This window comes from Triturus cristatus, chromosome 3_1 (assembly GCF_964204655.1).
Source record: "Triturus cristatus chromosome 3_1, aTriCri1.1, whole genome shotgun sequence".
NCBI classification, from domain to species: domain Eukaryota; kingdom Metazoa; phylum Chordata; class Amphibia; order Caudata; family Salamandridae; genus Triturus; species Triturus cristatus.
Window position 1 is genome coordinate 405,487,124 of NC_140583.1, and position 16,652 is coordinate 405,503,775.

A 16,652-nucleotide genomic window follows, 5' to 3' on the forward strand; every position below is an offset into this window, starting at 1 on the left:
GTGTTCCACCAGTATCTCAGAGACTGTTATCCTGCTGGTTCAACTTAGCATGTACATAACAGAAAACCGCGAGGCATTTGATAAGGGGTGAATTTCATTGCAGAATGTGTTACCAAATACATGAAATAATTATTATGCGTCAAATAATGACCATGATCTCCATTCACTTACTTGCTTCGTTATCACATCAAGTTCGATTATGCAACCAGGTCGAGCAGTAGACTGCTGGCTCACAATGTTAAACACCTCACCAATCAGTTTCTAAGGCAAAGGACCAAATCAGGTTAAACACACACATTTAATATCATTATGCACTTTACAGATAAAGTATACACATATTCTAACACAATCCACTTTTCACTTTGCAATAAATCATTTTTAATTATTATTTTTATTTCAGCAAATGAAAACAATAGTGGGCTTGTATACTGAGTCTTCAATGGAAAAGTAATGTAAACTTGTGGAAAGAGCTAATACATGTCCAACTGAAAATACAGGTTTTCCAGAAAGTTTCAAAAACACTCTTGAAAAACATGAATCTATTTCCAAATGCAAAGCAGAAGTGTGATAGGGTAAAAATTGCTTTCTGTATTAGACACCAACTAAATCACATTTATCAAGGGAAGCTATATGTCTACCTAGAACAGATAGGATTACCACATCCCACGCCTGCACAGATAGATGATCTGAATACTCCACTCTCTGGGGAGGAAATAAGGGAGAGCACATTCTCATTATCCAATGGGAAGTCGCCGGGACCGGATGGTTTACCAGCTGAATTTTATAAAGCATATGCATATATTTTAGTGCCACAATTGCTGAAAACGTATGAGGCTGCTCTCGATCTGTCTACACTTGGGGATACGCAAAATTAAGCATTATTGGTCTCTCTCCTGAAACCTGAGAAAAACCCTGAGTCCCTGGGGTCCAATCGACCACTGGCGCTACTCATCACGGACTATGAAATATTTACGTCGTTGCTGGCTAGGCAGCTCTCACGGTTGGTGAGAATGTTGGTGCATCCGGATCAAAACGGTTTCGTACCAACCAGGAATACCTAATTGAACCTCCGTTGGTTTTTTCGGGTACAGCAATATGCGCTCCATAGATGGCCTTGCTCCAGTTGCCTGGTACTTGATCCGGAAAAGGCCTTTGATTCTTTGGAATGGCCCTACCTGGCGGCAGTGCTTGATGAGTATGAGCTTGGGGACCATTATCTCAGTATGATCCAGTTGTTGTACCAACGCCCTACTGTCCGGATCCATACTGGCAGGCTCATATCAGACCCAGTTAGAGTACGGCAGGGCACGCGCCAGGGTTGCCCGTTGTCCCCGCTGCTCTTTGCCCTAGCCATGGAACCACTGGCGATGCTGCTCCGTAGCAGCGGTGAAAACTGGGGCATAACGCTGGGGGATGGGATTCATGCAGTGTCACTGTACGCTGATGATTTATTATTATACGTCCGAGATATAACTGCCCTCCCTGCATTGATAGAGAGCGTGTTGAAGACCTTTGAGGAGATGTCGGGCCTCCGGGTCAACTGGGCTAAGTCTGGAGTGTAATGCGCACATGGAGGAGACGGACGTGTGTCTCAATGATTCACGCATTCCGTGGTATCCTACTACTTATCGATACCTAGGTTTATTTATCGGTCACCTGAGGATTTGCTGGAAGGAAACTTAATGAGGGTGATCTCAGTGGTACAAGCCCAAGTGCAGTTTTGGAAAACACTCCCACTGAATGTTATGAGCCGGGTCACACTATTGAAGATGATAGTTCTTCCCAAGCTGTTATATTATTTCTCGAACCTCCCAGTCTGTGTCCCAGCCAAAATATTACAAGATTTGGAGAGCATGTCCCGAGACTTCATGTGGAATAAGGGCAGGCCACACGTGGTGCTTTGGAAATTACACGCGCTTACCCATCGTGGGGGTTAGCAGTTCCTAACATGGAGCTGTACTATATAGCCACTCAGTTGCAATGGGTAACTAAGTGGCTGAGTGGTAGCAGTTTAGACGACACGGCAACCTTGCAACAGCTGTGGACTCACACTCAAATAAGGCATCTGTTTCACCCTGCAGCAGAGGCACCAAGACCATCCCAGCTACAATTAGGTTTAGCATACAGATGCTACAAGAGGAGCCTACATCCAACTTGTACAACTGTTCCCTACGCCCCAATAATACCACTCCTAGGCACACCAAGAGGGAGGACGGGTACTCCTGAGGAGGCTCTCATACATTGGCATGTGGCAGGGATAGATACTCTAGGCGACCTATACAGGGACGGCACACTATTAACATTTGAGGCCCTGACGGAGGATACAGACTTGCCTGTAGGACAATTCTTACTACACACCTCCTTAGTACGAGCACTGTCGGGTCTTTGGGGAGATTTAACAACTGAGCCCCCAATGCATTTATTAATACAATATTTATACGTTATGGAGGCGGGGTCATACATAGTACATTGGCTGGTGACGGGCTTACTGACGCATACGCTGAAACAGATGACAGCCCTCCGTGCCCGCTGGGAGGTGGATCGTGGCTAACCATGGACCGACAAGGAATGGGGCAATATCTTGGCCTGCCCCAGTTATATTGAATATGCTACTTACCAGTATGCATCTGTTCTTGGCATGTAGGGCTGCTGACATTCATATCTGTGCATAGATCGCCGCCTAGTGTTGGGTCCGGATGAATGCACATTGTTGTCCTGGAAGAGTCTTCGAAGTATCACTAGATAGGTGACTCCTCCCCTGGACCACAGTGCGCATGGGCATCCTCTCCATCCTTAGATTGTTTTTCGCCATTGTGGCAGTGATGGAGTAGATACAGTAAGTGATGACCATGCTATACAGTAATTCTGAGTGCTGCAGCCGCTACAGGCGCCGGGGAGGAGGGTGGGCGATATGAATGTCAGCAGCCCTACATGCAAAGAACAGATGCATACTGGTAAGTAGCATATTCAGTTCGAGGCATGTGGGCTGCTGAATTCATATCTGTGCATAGAATACATAGCAGTACCTCCATTAGCGGCGGCTACCCGTGCCAGCTGCAGCAGTCTGAAAAAGAGTTTTGAGAACAGCCTGTCCTACAGCTGCCTGCTGTTTTGAGTGTACATCTACACAGTAGTGTTTGGTAAATGTATGTATAGTGGACCATGTGGCTGCTCTACATATTGCCTGTAAAGGAATGTTTCCCAGGAAAGCCATGGATGCCCCTAACTTTCGTGTTGAGTGGGCTCGTGAGGGAATCGTTAATGTGTGTTTAGAATTTTGATAACAAATTTGAATACATTTAACGATCCATCTGGCTATACCTGCTTTGGAAATGGCGTTGCCCTTGTGTTGTGGAGAAAAGGCAACGAAAAGTTGTTTTGTTTTCCTAAAGTCCTTAGTTCTGTCTATATAGTACATGAGGGCCCTCTTTACATCTAGTGTATGGAGCATTCTCTCTGCGACATTCTGTGGATTTTGAAAGAAAACAGGCAGTTCGATAGTTTGATTCATGTGGAATTGCGATATGACTTTGGGCATGAATTTGGGGTTGGTACGTAGTACAACCCTGTTTGCGTGAACCTGTATGAATGGCTCTTGAATGGTTAGTGCCTGGAGTTCACTAACTCTTCTTAACGAAGTGATTGCCACTAGGAAAGACACTTTCCAGGTGAGGAACTGAATCTCACATGAATGGAGAGGTTCAAAGGGTGGACCCATTAATCTGGTGAGGACCAAATTGAGGTTCCACACCGGTGCCGGTGGGTGTCTTGGGGGAATTACTCGTTTGAATCCCTCCAAGAAGGCTTTGATGGCAGGCACTCTGAATAAAGAGAGGTGCTGCCTGTTTTGGAGATAGGCTGCTATCGCGGTTAAATGGATACGTATTGAGTTGTATGCCAGATTGCATCGGTAAAGGTGTAGGAGGTAACAGATGATGTTTTGAATGGATGCGTCCAGCGGGTTAATGTCATTGTTGTTGCAGTAAATGACAAACCTCTTCCATTTAGCCGCATAGCAAGCTCTGGTAGTGGGTCTCCTGGCCTCCTTGATGATATCCATACAATCAGGTGGCAGGTTTAGGTAGCCAAAGACTTCAGGAGCCAGATTGCCAGGTTCAGCTGTTGCGGATCTGGGTGCTGAATCTCGCCATGGTTCTGCGTTAAAAGTGCGGGTTTGATCCGCAGCCTTTGATGCGGCACCACGGAAAGTTCTAGAAAGGTGGTGTACCATGGTTGGCGCGCCCATGTGGGAGCAACCAGGATGAGTGTCAGTGAGTGTTGTCGCAGTTTGCGTGCCACCAGAGGTATTAATGGTGCTGGGGGAAAAGCGTACGCAAATCTGCCGGACCAGTTCATCCATATCGCATTGCCCTGTGACTGTGGATGTGGGAACCTGGCGGCAAAGCTTTGGCATTTTGCGTTTTCGTTTGTGGCGAACAGGTCTATCTCTGGATGACCCCACTGTTGGAAGTACGGTTGGAGAACTGACGGATGTAGCTCCCACTCGTGCATCTGGTGGCTGTGTCTGCTGAGCAGATCCGCCATCTGGTTGTCCTTGCCGGGGAGGTGTTCCGCCATGAGGAATATGTTCCTCTGAATGGCCCACTTCCACATGCTCTGAGCCAGATGAGACAACTGTGGAGTGTGTGTTCCTCCCTGCTTCTGTATGTAGTACATGGCAGTCAAGTTGTCCGTCCGGATCAACACGACTTTGTTGCACAAGTGTACTTTGAATGCCTTCATGGCTAGGAAGATTGCCATCAGTTCCAGAACGTTGATGTGCATCTTCTTTTGCTGCGTTGTCCATAGTCCCTGCACTGTGTAAGTGAGTACATGAGCACCCCAACCCTGGAGAGAGGCGTCCGCTGTCAGTATTATTTGTGGAACAGGCTCTTGGAACGGTCGGCCCTTGCAAAAGTTTTGTGGATTCCACCAATGCAGAGAGTTGTATGCCCAACCGCTCACCAACACTAGGTCTTTTAATTGCCCGTGAGCCTGATTCCATTGACGTGCTAAGCACTCCTGAAGCGGGCGCATGTGTAGTCTCGCGTGCGGGACTATGAAAATGCAGGAGGCCATCATGCCTATCAACTGCATGAACACTCGCGCAGGAAGGGAGTGTTGAGGTTTGAACTTTGAGATCAGCAGTTGCATGCTGTTGATCCTCACTAAATTTGGCTGAGCTGTGGCTGCCAGAGTGTTTATGGTCGCGCCCAGGTACTGTTGTACGTGTGCGGGTTGGAGATGTGATTTTGGGTAATTTAGTGAGAATCCCAGACTGTGAAGAAGGTTAATGGTGAGGGACATGTGGCTGGCACATTGCTGGGCTGACTTTGCCTGAACAAGCCAGTCGTCCAGGTAAGGGAAGACGTGAATGTGTTGTCTTCGTAGATGTGCCGCCACTGTTGCTAGGCACTTGGTAAAGACCCTGGGTGCTGTTGTTACTCCGAAGGGGAGAACTTTGAACTGATAGTGATGCCCCTGAATAGTGAACCTGAGATATTTTCTGTGTGAAGGGTGTATGGGTATGTGGAAATACGCATCTTTTAGGTCCAGTGTGGCTAGGAAGTCTCCCTGACCGAGTAGCGGGAGAACCTGCTGTAGGGTGAGCATATGGAAATGCTCTGAGAGAATGTATTGGTTGAGGGGTCTGAAGTCTAGTATAGGTCTGAGCGACCCGTCCTTTTTTGGGATTAAGAAGTACAGAGAGTACACCCCTGTCTCCTGCTGGTTGACGGGCACGACCTTTATTACACCTTTTTCCAGCATACTTAGCACTTCCTGCTGCAATAATGCCAAGCACTCTACGGACATAGGACGGTGCTTTGGCGGTATGTTGGGTGGAGTGGACGTTAATTCGAGACAGTAACCGTGCTGGATAATGTCCCTGACCCACCTGTCCGTGGTGATGGTTTTCCACGCTGACAGGAACCGTTGGAGTCTCCCCCCGACAGGTGTTATGTGGTCGGGGGGCAGGGAGAGGGCGTCACTGTTTGTTTTTGGGGGAGGACCTGGTGTTGCCGTAACCACGTCCTCTGCCCTTGGTGCTGGAGCCACGATATCCACCTCTGTTGGTTTTATCATAGGTACTTTGTGTGCCTCCTTTAGTGTACTGCTGCTGTGACCCCTGACCTCTAGCTGCTCCTCTATTCCCGGGGCGACGAAAGGAGCCACTACGAAACTGCTGCGTCTGCAGAGCCCCCATTGATTTCGCAGTGTCAGTGTCTTTTTTTATTTTTTCGAGGGTAGTGTCAACTTCAGGGCCAAATAAATAGTCTGGGTTGACCGGTTGATTTAGGATATTGTTCTGAATCTCCGGCTTGAAGCCTGAGATTCTCAACCATGCATGCCGTCTCAACATGACGCTTGTGTTGATTGCCCTCGCCGCTGTGTCGGCTGCATCCAGTGCGCACTTGATGGATGCATTGGTAAGGAGTTGTCCCTCTCTAATGAGGAGCTCCGCTGCCTCTTTATATTCATCTGGCAAATGTTGGAGTAGTGCCTCTAGTGTGTCGTAGTGGGACCTATCATAACGGGCCAGGAGTGCCTGTGTGTTGGCAATGCGCCAGATGTTCGCTGCTTGCGCTGCAATCCGTTTGCCTGATGTCTCCAGCACTTTGGACTCCTTGTCTGGGGGAGGAGCATCACCTGTTGTTTGCGAGTGGGCTCTCTTGCGAGCATTAGCAACCACCATGGAGTCCAAAGGTAACTGGCCCTAATGTACATAGGGTCTCCGGGTGCAGGCTTGTATTTTTTTTCAATCCTGGGGTTTAGCACCCGTACCCTGGTTGTTTCTTTAAAAATGTCTTTTGCAGGTTTGAGAACTCCTTTTAACATGGGCAGAGTCTTGACAGTTCTTTCGGAAGAGGCAAAAGTGTCCACCAAGAAGTCTTCTTCGACAGTGTCAGAATGGAGTTCTACTCCATGATTGGCAGCAGCCCGTTCTATGAGGGCATTAAAGGCAGCAGTGTCCTCTGTGGGAGATGTCTTTATGTTATAAAGCTGCGTGTCATGGGTATCTGGTGCGGTACCCTGGTCTGTGGGGTCATCCCATGCCTGATCTGGGTCTTGCAGGTGATCATCAGGATCGATATCCCCAGGGTAGGTGGTATCATCCCCAACATAGTCCTCTACTGCGTCTGCCTCTGAAGGCGTAGGAGAAAAGGACGGTGGATTCTGATGGAAGGGTTGAAAGTGTTCATGAAGCACTGGCTCTGACCCTGCCGGCAATTTGTGTTTGAGAGGCATTTTGTAGGAGTCCAATCCCCTCTCTGGCGTGATTTTCCGCTTGCGGAGCATCAACCTACCAGTGTTGGCGTCGATAAATTGTGGCTGTGAAGGCTCGAGATCTGTGTGTCCAGTGGATGGGGACTGTGTCTGTTGGACACTTGTCCGAATCTCGAACAGTTTCGGCGCCGTGGGCGGCGGCAACCCAATCGTGATGTTGGTCGGCGCCGAGGGTGCTTTCGAAGCCTTGTGCATGTCGGGACCCGACGTAGAGTGGAGGGCTGTCCGTTCTCTGATGCGTTGCAACGATGCCGAGACCTGTTGCACGGTGAACGCAGATGGCTCTTTGGAACCGGTCGGCACATTGGAGGTAGGCGTCGAAGCGGCCCCCGACTTTTTTGCAGTGATGGGGTCATCGATCCGAAGGGAGGTATCGACGCTCGTTGGAGTCGATGACTTGGCAGGCGCCGCCGTATTAGACGTCGACGCAGACGGGGTGGCCACCTTGACTTTGGTGGTTGGGGCCGATGTCTTCGGTGCCAGAGGCCGAGGCGCCTTGTGGGGACCGAGGGCCTTCTTCTTTGGCTCGGCACCCGTATCCGCTGCGGTGAGCTCGGCACCGAAATCCCTTTTTGCGCGGTCGGAGCCGATGACCTTTGATGGCGTTGAAGGAGTGGAGGGCTTCGAGCCGATCACAACCAGTTTCACTTTCGGTTTCGATGGAACTGGTGCGATGGATGGTTTCGGTTTCGCTGAATGGAATCCAGTCGTCTTCGATAATAACGGCTCTTGCGAAATGTTCGAGGCCGGGCCTGAAGGCGGGGCCGAAGAACCGTGAGATTGATCTTGGGTAAGGCCCGAAGGCGATCCCTTGACCGGAGCCTCATGACGACATATTTTTTCGGCCTCCGTATCGACGGGTTGGCCTAGCTCCTCGCTGGAGCTATCGTCCTCGGCCCCAAAGGCCTCATCGTAGTCTCCTACCTCTTCGACAACTTCTTCTCTCTGAAAGATCACCTCATCGTCGTCTTCCGATCGGGAATCGTGTTCGGAAGCGGGGCTGGAGTCTACGTCTTCCACGCTCTCGGCATCCTCGTCTTCGGTGCTAAAGATGTTGGCCGGGGCAGGCGCCGATTGCTGCGCCTCCAATCTCGCTGCCCGTCGATTCCGGAGAGTCTTCTTCGAGCGGAATCGGGCACAGGCCATACATTTCGACTCATCGTGATCCGGTGAGAGACATTTGTTGCATACCGGGTGGACGTCGATGTGTGGGTATTTCGCGTGGCATAAAGGACACCTTTTGAATGGAGTCCTCGATCCCATCGCCGATCGAAGTTTGAAGTTCGGACTAAGCGGATCCGAAAAGCTGGAAGAAGGTGCTAAAGCACTAAAGAAAATAGTCGATACCGAACGGGAACAATACCGACGATAACTAAAGGCCTTTTGGCCTTAAACTGAATTTTCCTAACTTGAGCTAAGATAAGCACATCCGAACCCAATGGCGGAAAAAAACAATCTAAGGATGGAGAGGATGCCCATGCGCACTGTGGTCCAGGGGAGGAGTCACCTATCTCGTGATACTTCGAAGACTCTTCCAGGACAACAATGTGCAATCATCCGGACCCAACACTAGGCGGCGATCTATGCACAGATATGAATTCAGCAGCCCACATGCCTCGAACACCAAGAAACTCCAGATTCAAATTAATACAAACTTACATTTTACACAGGGCGTATCTCTCTCCCGATAAAATCAACAGATATTTCAACATTACTACTTCAGAGTGTCCACGCTGTAAGCAATCTGACGCGGACCTACTGAATATGCTGTGGTTCCCTTCAAAACAATTGACGCAAGGTCACCACTTCCCTAGCGCTCTGCACAGACACTTCCTTGCCACTGTCATGGGAGGTTTGTAAACTGGGAATTTATGCAAGGACTAAAAAAAACAAAGTAACGTCACGATTTAAAGATTTGGGGTTGATAATCGCGAAGCGACTGCTTACAAAATGATGGAAACACTCAGATCCTCCTGAGCTGATCAGCTGGAAACGATCTCTTATGAACTGGGCCCAAGCAGAGAGCACAGCACCGCTCAGGGAGGAAACGGCAGGGCAACACAAGTTCCCCATTGCGCAATACTGGGACACTATTCTTTCAGAATTTAATAACGAGGGCGCTGACGATGCGGATGCCACCCATCAGGTGAACACATAATACACAGGCTAGCAGCCCAAGTCCATAGGGGATGCAATATTGACGGAAGGGAATTATTACCCGTTATTACCCGTTAGGAGCGGCAGCGTAGTTGTCATTAGATGTGGAGGACCCCATACCCCCTTTGCCCGCCAGACCGCACACCGACACTCTATTGCCCCTCTGAAATCTTCACAGGTTCGTGTCCAGCCCTGATACGCTCCCCCACTGCGGGGATAGCGACGCACGGACCTACGCATAGCCCAGCGAAGCAAATTACAACATTTTTAAATCAATGACAGCCCCCTTTTATTTTTTTGTTTCAATAGGGTGTTAGAAGATGTTTATTGTAAAATGAATGTATTATTGGTGCACCCCCATCCTCTCTCCTTTTTCATTCCGAAGCCTCACTGCTGGGGATCGAAGTGACTATTCATGGGTTTCCATTGCGTCTTCGGATGACGTCTACGTTATGTATAAGCATACTGTTTTACGACCAACTATATTGATGCATGGAATTATTTATTAAAACTGTACACTAGATACAAGGATACAGAAATGTGAACAGGCGATCATGACACTACAGTTTGCCATTTGTTGATTTTACATGTGGGAGCTAAGGCACGAAATAACTAGGCCACTGTAATACATGGCAATAATCTGCACGCTGATGTCATATGGTTGTGTCAAACAGTTTTTTTTTTTGTGGCTATTCTGTACCGTCATGCAAAATGAAAAGGAGAGTAAATTATTGTGTGGAACAATAAAACAAAAAAAAGATATATATAAAAAAAAATAATCAAGGGAAGCTATATGTCTGTCAGTGGTGGCAAAACTGAACAATTATTTCACGTACAATATCATGCAATTTATCTCCAGCACTGTCCAGCACAAAATGTAAGGAATTGAGGAGACATTTGACAAACGTCTTTTATTTCTCCCCCCCAAAAGAATGCAGTCATAAAATGAGTTATTTAAAAATGCCACAGCTTTGCAAAGTTCTAGTAAAAAGTAAGCTGGATCAGGAGCTCCTGCATAAAAGCACACATTTTGGGGACCAGGCACTAATATTGATTATCAGGCTTTGACGCAAATCCAGAGAAAGATGGGTAAAAAATAAGAATGTGGAAGGAGGGAGGAGCCTAGCGCGCAACCAAGATGGCCGCGTAGGTGCGAGGCTCCCGAGGACCTCCGCAACCTCCCACGACTATCCTGAATTTATCCTGTCTCGGATGAGGGGAATGTGTTGGTGAGCCTGAGCTGAGGTGGCACCCGTTTCCCGTTGTCAAATCGGACCTCGGACACCGGAGTGAGCACCGATTGAAGTCTGCGGCCTTCTCCTCGCCAGACCCCGGATTTGCGCTGAGGGGTGACCCAGTGACAAAGTGAACAACAGCGGCGGGCCGGGCCTGGCGAGTCGCGCACCCCGCGCTTTCGCACCCCCTTGCAATCACTGCAGGGTTGGGTCGCGGGGCTCCTTGTGTTGGTGTGGTCTCGCTGGGAGACTTGGCCTGCCCGCCGGCTGTGACCCACCCCGCCGATCGGGGGTGGCCCCCCCGGAGCTTGTGGCCCTGATTGCCTGCCTTTCACGACGTGACTGGTGCGACCGGGAGACTAGTGGCCATGGCCACCAAACAAGATGGAGACCGGGCAAAGACCAAGCCGACCCGGCGTGGCACCACCCATCAGGCCAACAGTATGGACCGCTATACCCTCCAGAAGGGATCTCCCGGCGGACCGCACAAATCCCCTGAGGACCCTCCTGATGCCCCGGACCTGCCCACGGATCTGACTCTGCGGGATGTCATGGGCGCCATTGCCGAGATGAAGGCCTCGGTAGGCCAGTGGTTCGACACACTGGCACAGAAGATCGACTCGGTCCTCGTGGATGTTGGCCTGGTGAGGGCCGATCTTTCCAAGACCAACGACCGAGTTGATTCTTTGGCCCACACCGCATCGGGCCTTACTACTGATGTGGCGGCGCTACAAACAGAGGTGCGCCGGCTTAGTCAGGCGAGCGCGCTTATGGATCGGCGCCTGGAGGACTCCGAGAGTCGGGCCCGGAGAAACAACATCCGCATCATCGGAGTACCCGAGGGACGGGAGGAAGCGGCGGCGGACCTATTTGTGGAGGACCTGATCGCTACCCATCTCCAGCCACGGGGGCTGAGTAAATTCTTTGCGGTGGAGCGGGCCCACAGGGTTCCCGGGGGAAGGCCGAGGGTCGGAGCCCCTCCGCGGCCCCTCATTGCCCGGATTTTCAACTTCCGGGACAGAGACGCTATCCTGCAAGCCTCCAGACTGTTGGGGCCGGTTAAGCTTGACAACATGGAGGTGAACTTTTATCCGGATTTCACCCCAGCGGTCCAGAAGCAGAGACTGAGCTTCCAAGGCGTCAAGCGCCGTCTTCGGGACTTGAACCTTAAATACGCAATGCTCTTCCCAGCCAAGCTGCGAGTGGAGGTAGAGGGTCGCACGCACTTTTTTGATCGCCCCGAAGCGGCCGGAGACTGGCTGGACACTCTGTCTGGGGATCGTGATCTGGGGGGCGGGGGGGGGGGGCGGCGGGGGGAGACGGCACCCTGGATCGGGACTGAGGGGGTGATGTTGGGCTTCACTCTGGACAAAAATGTTGCCACTCTCGATTAAGCATCTGTCTGTATAATTTCCCCTCCTATGGAGGTTGTGTGGGGTCTCTTGGGGGTTCTCCCTCCTCCTCTAGGGGGCTTAGCTAGTTTTTATTATATATATGGGGCGACAGGCACACTGCACGTTGGGGGGGCTGTTCGGGCTCATGCAGGGGTGCAGGGAGGGGGGAGTTTTGTTGGGGTGGGTGGGTAGGGATGGGGGGGTGTTGTTCGTTTTCACCACAAGGCAAAAGTATCATTGTGCTAGCTCTATAGTGCTCTCGGGGGGACGAATGGTGGCTCTTGTCTATGATGGGGGGTAGGGAACTAACTCTTTTGTCCTGGAACGTGAATGGACTGGGGGACAGGATTAAACGTGGGGTGGTCCTGCACTTCTTGAAGCGAATCTCGCCCGATGTAGTTTTTCTGCAGGAGACACACCTCATTGGCAACTCCTTCTGCGCCATGAATCGGCGTGGCTATCGCCTAGTGGCCCATTCGGGCTTTACGTCTGGCTCAAGGGGTGTGGGCATCATGGTTAAGAACTCGCTTCCGCTGGAGATTGATGAGGTGCTCCATGACGACAGGGGACGTTACGCGGTCTTGGTGGGAAGGATGGAGGGCAAAGTGGTGGTTTTTGTGTCAGTATACGTCCCACCGGGGCTGCAGTCGACTACCTTTGCGGACCTGGGGCGCCTCCTCCTTGGCCTTCCGGGGGGGATTCTGGTGGTGGGGGGGGATTTCAATGCGGTGGTTTCCGGGACTGTGGATCGTCACCCCCCTAGGGACCTCCCCCGGGCCCAAGCGTGGCTCTCTGGTCTATTAGACACTTTGGGATTGGTGGATTGCTGGAGTTTAAAACATCCCACGCAGTTACAGTATACCTTCCATTCGGGGGCCCATGGTAGTCTCTCACGACTAGATTATGTCCTGGTCCCGGCGGCCTATGTTGGGAGGGTGGGAGAGGTGCGCCATTTGGCACGGGGTATCTCGGACCATTCCCCACTCCTGTTACACCTGGACCTTTTTCCGAGGGGTGAGGGTAGGGTGGTCCCGATCAATCCCTGGTACTTGCGCGACCCCACTATTCGCGCTGAATTGATTAAATCCCTCCGGCGCTACTTTGACGAGAATGTGGGGTCCGTGCCTTCGGCTGTCTCACTGTGGGAGGCATTCAAGACAGTACTACGAGGAGAGGCCCTGTGCCTCATTTCCACACCCGGAGGCGCGAGCGGGAGGAGGTGACCCGGGTGGAAGCTGAGATAGCCGAGTTGGAGGGTAATCTAGAAAGTGGGGTGACGGATGCCGTATTGCATGTCCTCCAACTCAAGCAAGCGGCCTATAGGGCCCTCGTCACGGAGGCAGCCAGGGGCCTCAGTAGAGAGCAACAGGGGAGATTGTATGATGTGGGTGATAAGGCTGGTAAATTGATTGCGTGGCTGGACAAAAAGGAGAGAGCGAGTCGTGTAGTCCCGCTGATTGAGAAAACAGACGGTGTGTGTGTTACTGAGCCGGAAGAAATTGTCTCCTGCTTCGCGGACTATTTCCGTGGGGTGTATTCCCCGGTGTCTTCCTGCTCTGAAGAGGATTCCCGTACCCTGCTCAGGGATATCGCGCTGCCTTCCCTTTCGGAGGAGGACAGAGTGTCGTTAGACGCCGCTCCAACCTCCGACGAAATCGCCCTCGCCATACGTTCGGTCGCTTCCGGCAAGGCCATGGGTCCTAATGGTCTCCCCAACGAGTTGTACAAATTGAGACCGGATACGCTGGCTCCACATCTCCGATCGATGTTCCTGGAGGCCCATTCGGTGGGCTCCCTCCCGCTGGACCAGCGTCTGGCTACAATCGTGGTTATCCACAAGGAGGGGAGACCTCGGGACCGGGTTACATCCTATCGGCCCATTTCGCTACTGAACGCGGAGCCTAAAATTCTCGCCAAGGTCCTGGCCAATCGGCTGGTCGGCGTGGTGGGCGAACTGGTTCACCAGGATCAGTCCGGCTTTATTCCCCATCGTAACACAGCTCTTAACTTGCGGCGTTTGCATGGGGTGCTTGCACGTGTTCAGTACATACGGGAGCCGGCCATTTTGGCATCCCTGGACGCCACCATGGCGTTTGATACGCTTGAATGGCCATACATCTGGGCGATGCTTGCGAAGTTTGGCTTTGGCGCAGGGTTCATCAGTTGGGTCAAATTGCTGTATTCGGGCCCATTGGCGCAGGTGGTGGTGAACGGTAGAGTATCGGCTCCGTTTGAGCTGGGCCGGGGCACGCGGCAGGGCTGCCCCTTATCGCCGCTCCTTTTTGCGCTTGCCTTGGAGCCCCTGGCAGAGTGGCTGCGGTGGGAGCCTTCCATCCGTGGTCTCCGTTGGACCCCCGAGCATGAGGACCGCGTATCCCTATACGCCGATGACATCCTCTTGTACCTAGCTTCCCCACGTAACTCACTTATAGTACTGGTTGATGTTTTGCATTCATTTGGTCGTAACTCCGGCCTGGTCATCAACTGGGCTAAATCGTGCGTGTATGTTCTCTCTGGGGAGGCGCCCATTCTCCCGCGGGGCTGTCCGATCCAGATCGCCCCGCAGGGATTTCGGTACCTGGGTGTCTTCATTACTCTGGACCCGGAGGCCCGGTATGATCGGAACTTGCTTCCCCCCCTCCAGCGCCTGAAGGAAGATGTCACGCGCTGGCGGCGCTTGCCGCTCTCGCCGCTCGGCCGGGCGGCATTGTTTAAGATGATGTCTCTGCCGCGCTTCCTCTACGCTTTGCAGAATACTATGGACCCCGTCCCAGCGCGCTACTTCCGTGAGGTGGAGAGTTTGCAGCGCCGCCTGTTCTGGGACGGGAGGCCGCGAATCGCCCTGGCGAAGCTGACGCTCCCATGGTATGACGGCGGGATTGCCCTCCCGGATATCAAACGATACTATTGGGCCTCCCAGCTGGCTGCGATTAATCACGGCCTGTATGGGCCCGCTTTAAACCCGGCATTCGAAATGGATAAGTTGCTACTCCCGGGTGGGGACTATAATCGAGCGCTCTCCTCCAGCACGCCCGACGCTCGGCTGACCGGCCCCACGCGTGTCATGGTGCGAGTGTGGCACGCGGCTAATGTGGCGATGGGGTGGAAGGATCGTCTGACCCGGGCGTCACCACTATACGCGTCCGAGCAGTTGGGCTCCCTGTGGACCTCGAAGGGCTTCGAGAAGTGGGACATGATAGGCATTAGCAAGGTGGGGGATCTCTGGACGAGGGGAGGATTTAAAACGTTCGAGATGCTGCAGACGGAGTACCACTTGCATGGCAGGGAGTACTTTCGATATTTGCAGGTCCGTCATGCACTGGGCTCCGTCTTCCCGGACGTTGCATCCATCCCGGAGTGTTCCCCCCTTGAGGATAGAGTGCTGGATGGACACGTTCCGGACAGCACGATCTCACTGATCTACAAAAAACCGATCAATGACCGCACGGGATTGCTGATTGCCCTTCGTGAGGCTTGGGTTGCCGATGGACTGGAGCTGGACGACGAGGACTGGACCCTTGCGGTGGCCTCCCCGAAAGAGGTGGCCATACTGGCCCGCCTTCGCTTCGTCCAGCTCAAGATACTCCACAGAGTCTACATGACGGGGCCGAGGCTTCTGCGTATGGGCTATGCTGTGGACGGGTTGTGTAGGCGTGGGTGTGGCGCTTTGGGGACCTTTCTGCATATATTGTGGGAATGCCCGGAGGTGGAGCGATTCTGGCGTGGTGTGCATGAGGTCCTGCGTGTGGTTACGCATGTGGTGCTGCTACCCGAAGCGAGGAGATGCCTGTTGAATGTGTGGGAACCTACCGACTACTCGGCGCCACAGACGTGGTGGGTGACTCTGGGATATATGGTGGCTAAGCGTGATATTGCTCAACTGTGGGGATCTCAGAGGTCCCCGACTGTCTCGGCCTGGAAGGAACATATGGATTGGTGCATGTTTCGGGAAAAGGTGGTGTATGTTGCGAGAGGTAAGCCTGGGACATGGGTGAAAGTCTGGGGCCCCTGGAACGCCTACCGCGGGGGAATCTGTACTCCACCGTTATTGCCCGATCCGTTGCCTGCCCCATCCCCGTAGCCGACCCATCTTCCCCGTTCGGGGCATTGAGTTTTACCCAGCCCTAATCCTGATCTCTTCCCCTTCTTGATACTCCTATGGATTGGTAGGGTCCCCCTCTCAGGGGAGCACATGCTGCTATTTCTGATTGTAGATTGCCTTGTGGTTTTTGTTTTTTCTGGTTGTTATTTCAGTTTAAAATGAAACCGTACAGTGGGGTCCGGATGGTGTGGCTATCAACGCTGCTAACTCCTGTGCATCTTCCTTAGCCGCAACGCGCGCTCTACAATGTGTATCATATGCTCCTTTTGTTTACTAGCGGCCGGCCGGAAGGTTGTAGGCCCATCTTTGTATATTTTTTGAGTTTTGTAATAAACAGTTTCAAAAAAAAAAAAAAAGAATGTGGAAGGAAGACACATTCAGGAAAATATTGGGAAGGTAAGAGAGCAGGGATGAGAAGGAACATGCAAGATTAAGATAACACGCCAGAAGCGTAGGGTGGTGGAAGAAAGAGGCATG

At 51.9% G+C, this 16,652-nt stretch overlaps 1 protein-coding gene across 3 annotated transcripts in view; it reads right to left on the reverse strand.

Annotated features, from left to right (window-relative positions):
- Positions 1 to 16,652, reverse strand: part of DMXL2 (Dmx like 2) — a 2,034,639-nt gene that overhangs the window by 1,571,019 nt on the left and 446,968 nt on the right. For all 3 annotated transcript variants that reach the window (XM_085644194.1, XM_085644192.1, XM_085644193.1), the window contains exon 14: positions 172 to 261. In XM_085644194.1, the coding sequence (XP_085500320.1) occupies positions 172 to 261 (90 nt within the window). The remainder of the gene's footprint in view (positions 1 to 171; positions 262 to 16,652) is intronic.